At 46.9% G+C, this 9143-nt stretch overlaps 1 protein-coding gene across 2 annotated transcripts in view; it reads left to right on the top strand.

Annotated features, from left to right (window-relative positions):
* Window positions 1-9143, top strand: part of TRIO (trio Rho guanine nucleotide exchange factor) — a 353639-nt gene that overhangs the window by 131313 nt on the left and 213183 nt on the right. For both annotated transcript variants that reach the window (XM_049648759.1, XM_049648761.1), the window contains exons 3-4: window positions 632-746; window positions 7060-7252. In XM_049648759.1, coding sequence (XP_049504716.1) covers window positions 632-746; window positions 7060-7252 — 308 coding nt within the window. The remainder of the gene's footprint in view (window positions 1-631; window positions 747-7059; window positions 7253-9143) is intronic.

Genomic DNA, 9143 nt, shown 5'->3' with positions numbered 1-9143 from the left:
GTGTGTGTGTGTGTGTGTGTGTGTGTGTGTGTGTGTGTGTGTGTGTGGCTTTGTGTGAGAGGTTGGTGAAGCTTGACTGCTGGGGTCAGGTACTGCCCTGAACGGGGAAGATGCCCTAGATCCCAGATTATAGAAAGTCATCATCCAGGATAATGTTTGGAGACCATTCTGTCTCTTTCTTGCAAGACCTACAACCCAGTTTGGTTGAGAGCTTAGCATGCTGGGGAGGGCAGGATGGGGGCAGCTTGGAGGAGAACAAGAGGTGAGGTGTGGGGAGGCGCTGGTTTAAGGTGAATGAAGCACATATGTGTGGAAATGTGTTCCCTGCAGACGTAAAGTTAAAGAAAGCAGGAAGCACGCAGGAAGACAAAGACTTCTGTGATGGCTTCCCAGGTGACAGGCCGCATTCAGACATGTTCTTCTTCAGAATCCCGGGAGCGGATGAAGTAGCCCATCCACGTCTCCGCCAAAGCAAGGGCTCTTGCCTTTTGCTCTGTCCTTCCTGGCCATGCAGTTGGTGGAGAGACAGCGTTGCATGAGTGGTTCGGTGACGACGATGGACCTCCGGTGGCATGAAGAGTCCTGTCCTCTCTGTTTCTGTCTAAGTGTGCTCCAAATGTTTGTTTTTCAGGTGGCAGAGATAAACGTGGAGGTCCCATTTTAACGTTTCCAGCCCGCAGCAATCATGATAGAATACGACAGGAGGACCTCAGGAGACTGATTTCGTATCTAGCCTGTATCCCTAGGTAAGTTCCGTGTGGTTCGTGGTTACTCAGTGTTGCCACCGTCCCAAGACATGTGACTTGAATTCCAAGCAGATGAAACAGTATAGAACTAAAATCATGATCTTTCTCCCTTTTTATTTTAAAGACTCTGGTTTTTTTTGTTTTTTTTTTTTTAACATTTGTTTTTGAGAGAGAGCACGGGCAAAGAGAGAGGGGGACAGAGGATCTGAAGCGGGCTCTGCACTGACAGCAATGAGCCCCGTGTGGGGCTTGAACTCACGAGCTGTGAGACGATGCATGACCTGAGCTGAGGTTGGATGCTCAGCTGACTGGGCCACCTAGGCGCCCCTTGATCTTGCTCCTTACTTCCATTTTTTGACCATTCTGTCCTGTATACAGCACTTCTGGGTGTGGAGATGAGAAGCATGTGTCTTGCTTGAAGAGCTTCGTGTGGAGGTGATGGAGTTGGGATGCCCACGAGGCTGGGATTAGGATGTGGTGCTGGAGGTGGACGGTCATTGGTGAATCTGGTACCAGCACGCAGCGCGCTGTAAGACCAGAAATGGAATGCTGTTTCTAAAAATGTGTTTGTCTTCAGGCTCAGCTTCAGGGCTTTTTTTTTTTTTTTTTTTTCTTTTTTCGAAGTTTATTTATTTTGAGAGAGGGAGAGAGTGAGTGCGTGTGAACGGAGGAGGGGCAGGGAGAAAGAGAATCCCACGCAGGATCCACGCTATCAGCATGGAGCCTGATGCGGGGCTCGAACTCATGAACTGTGAGATCATGACCTGAGCCGAAATCCAGAGCCAGATGCTTAACTGACTGAGCTGCCCAGGTACCCGTGAGCTTCAGTTTCTTAAAAGTATTCTCTTGATTTTGTGGCATGATGTTTGGTGGGGATTTAAAAATCTTTACCAGGTAATATGCCACGTTTGGGAATCCCCATTCAGTTGGAGAGCCCATTAGTGATAGGGTGGTTTAGTGTGGATTCTGGAGAACACTAAGAACAGGCAAAGCTGTGTTTTCCAGGTGATTTTTTTTGGAAAAAGAATACCGCTGTGATATAGTCCAGGGATTTAGGCATGTCTGCAGAAAAGAGATTGTGTGTGTTTGGGTTGGAGGGGTGTTTCCCTGTGAGGAAAAGGAAAGGCATGTGCTAAAAGGGGCATAATCAACGTGCTGGAATACGAGGAGGCCAAACGAGGACGTGTGGAGGAGAACTCGGTCATTATATAGGCTACAGTAGACAGTCACGTTAATGAACGTGTTATGCAAGAGAATGATGAGAGCTGGTCAGTAGCAGCGTTAATGGGTTCTCAGAGGTGGAGGTGACTGTCATAGATCTGCCACAGCACGTGGGTTGGGACACTCCTGGCCTATTTAGGTTGACACCAACAAAGGAAGACAGCAGTGCCCATTTGTAACCCATCCTTGCTGTGGCTGAGGAAAGTCAGCTTTTGCTGTTGACGGTCTGGCCTGCTGAGGAAGTTGGTGGGTTTTCCTGTTTGGGCGTCCTTTATGAGACAGCAGTCGCTTTGCATCATCAAGGACAAAGTGATGTATGGAAGAGCTCACTCTTTCCTCCTACTCTGGTATTTTCTTGGGCTGTTGAACTGTTGACACCGTGAGTTAGAAAGGGGTTTAGAAGTTTTGGTCTACTCGCTATCATTTATAAATAGCACTTACAGTTGACGAGCACCGTTTACGGAGTTCTTCTGTGTGCTCGGTACTGGACTCATGGTGGAAGAAGAAACAGAAATACAGAGGACGGTGTAAAAAATAAATCTCTGCCAACCAAAGTGATACTCATCACATAGTATAATAAGAAAGCTGAATTTGGCATATATCCAGCTTAGTTTTGAAAACATTAACATAATGGAATGGCTGTGTGTAACTTTGGCAACTTGCTATCTGGTTTTAAAATCTGTGTCGATTGTAAATATTAAAATTGGTTTTATTTCACTGACATTGTAAAAACACAAAAAAATTGATCCACGTGTATTTTGGATCATCTGCATGACCCACCTAAACCTACCAAACTTGGTCGTGGAAAATTGTGAGCATATACAAAAGTAGCGAGAATAGTGTAGCGAGCTCCAGCTTCAGTGATGATCAGATTTTGTCAGTCTTGTTTTTCTCTGACCCTCCCCCCCAGAATATTTTATAAAAAACTCCCAAGAATCCTGTCATTTCACTTACAGATACTGAAGCGTATTGAAGGGTGAACCTTCTGCTGTTGAGCACAGTCACTTTGTTTCATTGCCTGGGTTTGCTTTTGTATTTACGATTCCCAGTGACAGGAAACATCCTTTGCCTGACTTGGTTAATGATGAGATGAGTGGGATTAACGTGTAAATGACCCATTTTTCAAGTGATAGTGGGCAAATTTCACAGGGGTCCAGATAGAGAAAGGGGACAAAAAAATGAGTCCTCTGTGCCCCTACCCGGACCAGACATGAGCTGCTCTGTCTCCCTGGAGTGTTGGGTAGCAGGAACATTGTTCTGGTTTAGCCAAACAGGAGGGTCCATGAAACCATCCTCAGACTAACGGTGTGCAGATTTTTTCCACTGGTGGGTTTGCTTGCGTTTAACTCTGATTATTTGTTGCTATAGTTTCAGAGTGGCGTGAATCATTCTGGGAGTCGTGAGACTTCTTTTACCTGTCCGCTACTCCTGGTGGTTTCTGGGATGTGAAGGTAGCTACCTTTTGCTGTCCCTCAAGCTGGACAGTCTCAGGGCCCTGCATTCCCGGATGTGGAGAAGCGTGCCATCCAAACAGCACGGGCAGCAGAGTCGGACCAGCTGTGACGTGTCCCAAGCACATTACTTTCATCAGTTTTCTGATGTACAGAATGTGGTAGTAACATGGGATCACTGTGAGTAATGACTGAGGATACTTAACGTCCGTGCCCAGGGCAACGCCTGACACAGGGTCGCTACCTCAGAAACAGTCCGATAATCTCCATCATCTCTACACGCTCTTCCGTTTTCCTTCCTTTATTTTTCGTTTGGATGTGTGCTCTAGAGCTGGGTTATCTTGTTTTTCTTCTGCACGTGCCTCTTAAAAGGTGGCCCTCGAAGATCAACACGAAGTGAGCTGAGCAGTGCTGAGGAGTTTGAGGATTACTTGGGTCACCTTCTCTGCCCTTCCTCCCCCCCCCCTTTTTTTTTTTAAAGCAATTGAAGTAATAGAGTAAATTTCATGGAATTAATTTGCAAGGAAATTTTCCATTAACTGTGTGTAGGAGAAACAAGTCTCACTAGAAATTCTTGCTGGTATAATTGGGATTCCCACACAGTGATGAGAATAACCTCAGTCTTGGTACATCTCTAGGTGTTTATTGCTCTTATTGTTTGAAATACACGCAACTAATTATGTTCTAGATCGTCTTACCTTCTTTAGAATGATTTATAGTGGCTCCGTGGATAAATCAGCTCAACTCTCTTGTAACTGGTGAAGTAACTGAAGGCTTTTGACTGATTCATTCATGAACATTCACATAAAAAGCTACTTTCTTCGTCTAGAACCTGAAGAGCGTTTCTCTCTTTCAGAGACCAGCATTGACAAGGGACCTTAGTTGTATCTAAAATTGCCTCATCTCACAGATAAAATGAGGCTCTTAGGTGAAACTGCTGAAATAACTGGTTGACGGCCGCACTTTCCCACGAGTGCTGTCTTCCGGGAAGGGCCGCGTGGACCCCTTCCCTTGTACACAGCTGCCCGCATTCGTTAGCTGCTCATAAATACACCTGGGTTTGGGAGCCTGCAAATCTTCCTTTCTTTTTTTCCTTTTTTTTTTCTCTCCATGTTTGTTTGTTTTGAGAGAGAAGAGAGAATGAGTCGGGGAGAGGCAGAGAGAGAGGGAGAGAGAGAGAATTCCAGGCAGGCTCTTCACTGGAGACGTAGAGTCCGATGCGGGGCCCGATCTCAGGAACTGTGAGATCATGACCTGAGCCAAGAACAAGAGTCAGATGTTCAACTGACTGAGCCATCCGGGTGCTCCACAAGTCACTGCTTTCTTAATAAGGACTGGCTTTTAACTGGGTAAAGAGACAGATTGTAAGGATGTGCCCTCCCAGCCCAGTTCACGTGCTGTTTTCATTACTTGAAAAGCCACTGGGTGGTTGGTTTGATTGTGGAGGAGGGTGGATAGTGAGTCCTTTTGTAAACTGGGCCAGCTCAAGTACCTTCTGGTTGTGGTGTTCCCTGACTTGTTCCTGTCGTTGAGCCTGGAGTTGTTCCGGATTCCCTTTCAGCCCCTTTCAAGTGGAGGGTGCGGTTTTCTGTGCACGCTGCGTAGCGCTCTGTGAGGAGAGGCACAGGCTGCCGGAGAACTGGCCCTGATGTGGTGAGGGCCGATGCCCCGAGTGCAGCCCGGCAGACAGCACCCACTGAGGCCCGAAGGCCCGGCTGCCCTGCACAGTCGCCCTCCTTTGTTGTGTGGCTGCAGGTAGAGCGTCCGCGGTGGGATGGCCCGTTGGGGCAGGCTCCCTCTGCTCAGGCAGAGCCCGAAGAAGTCCGGAATGCTCCCGGGGACTTGGGAGATTTGGGGAGACATTTCTGGAAGCCCCGTTTGCTTCTGGGATTTGTGAAGGAGGCCTGTGCTGTTCTCTAGTTTGTGGCCCGGGACCTACTTGAGACAGGGAGACATGATACCAGGAGGGTCGTGTGAGCCGAGTGTTAACTCATTAGGAGTTTTTATTCACGTGCAGTTGTAGACAGAAGTGCATCAAAGCATTCCTAGCAGTTTCCACCTCTGAGTGAGAAGCTAGGCCACTGATCAGCCTTGTCATCTCTTGGTGGATTTCCACACCATGTTTCTGGGGCCTGTGCCACCACCCACGCAGGGTCTGTCTCCACAGACTGTTGGGAATGTTTTGTGACACGCCTGTTACATGGATGTAGCTGTGACAGGAACTTTGCATCTGTGAAATTGGGAACAACGGCTACTCTGATGCATCAAGATAAGGAAAAGAATGGTGTCTGCGCGCACGCGTTCATGTGGGGAGGGGGAGGGGAAGGTAGAGGATGAACTTCTGCAGTAGAACATGAAACTGGTTTTTTTGTTTGTGTGTTTGAGAGAGAGCGCAAGCAGGGGAGAGGGGCAGAGGGAGAGAGAGAGTGTGAAGCAGGCTCCACGCTCAGCATGGAGCCCGACTCGGGGCTCGATCCCACGACCCTGGGATCATGACCTGAGCCAGTATCAAGAGTCGGACGCCCAGCCGACTGAGCCACCCAGGCAGCCCAGAAATTGGTTTTAGTTTTGACTTAATTTATTTTCGCTTTTTAACTTCACGTAAATGGTAGCGATTAGTTCTCTTGAGTTTTAATTTATGAACTGTAACTGTATGAATTTATAACTGTAAACGGTTACTGGTTTCTCAGGTGATTACCCGAGACAGGGAAATGTCAGGTGTCTTTCCTGTAGGCCCGTATGTTCACGTTGGGTGAAAACCCAAGTTAGTCACCGCGCAGTTGGGGTCGTAGGTGTGATTCCAGGTGAGCTCGGCGGCGGTCACGATCTGGCTCATGTCTGACCGGGATCAGCCGCCTGCACGGACTGCGTGTGTCCACCACAAGACAGCTAGGATGACGGCCCTTCCGCAAGGGTGAGCCTGCTCCGAAGTCTCTGGAGAGCTTCCGCATGAACGCCGGAGTTCTCACCGAGTGTGACCGAGGATTTGTAACCTATCTTCAAGGGCGGTTTAACTCTGGATTTTCTTTATGACAGAAGTGCATTACATATATTTCCCATGTACCCAGGGGTTGAGATTTAATAGAACTGATAATTATGAGCAACTGGCTTTTTTGTTTGTTTAAACTTGCCAGAATGCGGAGGGGAGTGCTGAGGGCTGGTAGTGTCACTGCTGCAACCCGGTGAAAAAGACAAATAAGTCTCAGTATCACCATGAAAATGTGTTTACCCCCAAAACCCCACCAGAAGGGCGCCAAGGACCCTCAGGGAACCTCCGAGATAGCTCAGAGGCCTGAGCCAGTGAAAGGGGACAAAATGGGACATTGGAAAGTTCCAGTGCACTGGGATGGGTGGTTTCCGTACCTGGGAGGCTCTTGCGACTGCTGTTCTTTGATCTGTGACCTTCCCCACCTGGGCTCTGTGCACCTGTCAGGGGTCTGTCCCCACTGGTGCTCACCAGGGACCTTTGCTGTGATAGTTACTAGACAATGGGTGCGATCACTTAATACACAAAGGACGAGAAATTCCCTCCCCACCAGCCCACCTGACCGTACGGAGCCCCACAGACAGGAGTCAGCCTCACCCGGTGGGACTCAGAGAAAGGGTCGCGTGGCTTAAACCTATTTTTTCTTTCTCTCCAGTGAAGAAGTCTGCAAGCGAGGATTCACGGTGATCGTGGACATGCGTGGGTCCAAGTGGGACTCCATTAAGCCTCTTCTGAAGATACTGCAGGAGTCCTTTCCCTGTTGCATCCATGTCGCCCTGATAATCAAGCCAGACAACTTTTGGCAGAAACAGAGGACTAATTTTGGCAGTTCTAAATTTGAATTTGAGGTAACTTCCATGTGTAGCCAGACCAATTAAACCAATAGGTGTGGTTTCTTGAAAGTGGACTTTTCCTCCTCATTTTAGATATCAGATTTTTAAAGCCACATAATAAATGGGAGCTGCACATCTTGTTACATGTGGCATGTAAAATTAGTTATTGCACAAAACAACAAAAATCGGTTCGTTTATCCCGTTATCCTACTTGATTATTTTTCCCGAGGGAGATACAGGCTCCAGTCCTCTTGGTTTTGGGTGGTGGGGCTGCTGAGGTACAGGGTGTGTAGCATAGAACAAGGTTCCCTTTTCGCCTGATAAAATAGCTTTACCTTCCAGTCCTGGTGGCTCTGTGTGGCCTCAGATTCATTATCCTTGCCTCCGTCTTAGAAATAAGGGAACATCGTGGAGACATTCCCGGCTTCACATGTCCGGAAGAAACGGAGTTTTCACCTTGTCCTTGCTAAACGGAGAGAATGATCTGTTAGGTATTTCATATATCAGCTCTCTCGTTTATGAGAAGGGAGATAGTCCTCTAAAAATGACACCGAGTGCCAAATTCAACAGTGCATAAGGTCGCTGTCTCCCAGACGGTGCACAAAAGCCTCAGCCTGCTGCTAACTTAACTTCCCTTCCCACTGCCACCTCTCCTTCAGCTACCAAGGCTCTGACAAGGCTTTGGTGCAGTTCGTGTAATGAAATGGTTATGGGAAGAAAGTATTCTGGCCAGCTTGAAAATTGATTCATGCCCTTTTCTGTAATAGAGTGTTTTCTAATAAGATGTAATGATTTTTGGTTGAATAGATTGCTTCTCTTAGCACCTTTGCCCAGACAGGTTTCAGTGATGTATTCATGTGTGTCGACAAGGTAAACAACAACAATAGTATTAAGCACATCACACAGTATTAATTCTCAAACTTTATGTTACCTGTTAACTTCTCAAAGTGTTTTCACATGGGCGTTACTTACATTTTAAAATCTTCTTCCGTGGTACTGATTTTCAATCTGATATCTGAGTTTAGTTTTAATTTGAAACTACATTCAAGAAATTTAGGTAAAAGATGAAACCAGTGAGCCCTTATTTTCACACGGTAAAGAGTGATTTTGGATGACAGTTGATTGGGTCTTAATTATTTTCTTAACACAGAATTTAAGCGGGTTGTCTTTAATTACACACGTTTTAAGCAGAAATAACGGTTTAGCAATTATAATGCGTACACGTTTTTGCTGGTCTAATTTTGATCTCTCCTTCTGGGCCTTTAAAGTTACCTGTACCAGCTTCTCTACTGAGCTTATTGTCTCTACATTGTTACCAGCCTCGGCCTCTCTCTGTGAAGTGATTAGATCCGTGGGTGTTATTAAAAGTCTGAGCAAATGAGACAGGAATGAGCCTACAGTCAATTGCAGGCCAACGCGCTGGGCTGGGAGCAGCCCGTCTTTCTAGCTCAGTTTGTTGCTCTTTGCAGGTTCTCATGCCAGCCATCCTGGAGTCGATGCACTCCTAAGTCTCTCTAAGGCTGGAGGTGACAGAGGTGGGGCTAAACCAGCCTTTCTCTGTTTTGTTTTTTGCTTCTAGGCCACAAATCTTTTTTTCCTGTCACTTTGTCTTTGCATTTAATGACTCCTCTCCCACTCCCTGTGTTTCCCTTGAGGCACGGTATTGGTAGTAACCCTGCAGCAGCATGTGGTGTAGGTCGGGTGAGGTTAATCTGATTTTTGCTTAGATTGTAAAGGATGAAAACTTCGTCGCTGTTAGATTGGAAAGTACAACGCTTATACTAAGAACTGTGGCAGATTATTGCAATGAGTGAAACTTTCCCTCTGTCTTTAGCTTTGTGACAGGAGTTTCCGCCCCCTTTCTGGCTACTTCTGTATATTCTGTAAAATTTAAAAAAGCCATTCA

Source organism: Panthera uncia, assembly GCF_023721935.1.
Source record: "Panthera uncia isolate 11264 chromosome A1 unlocalized genomic scaffold, Puncia_PCG_1.0 HiC_scaffold_17, whole genome shotgun sequence".
Lineage (NCBI taxonomy): Eukaryota > Metazoa > Chordata > Mammalia > Carnivora > Felidae > Panthera > Panthera uncia.
This window is presented reverse-complemented; position numbering and strand designations above follow the sequence as displayed.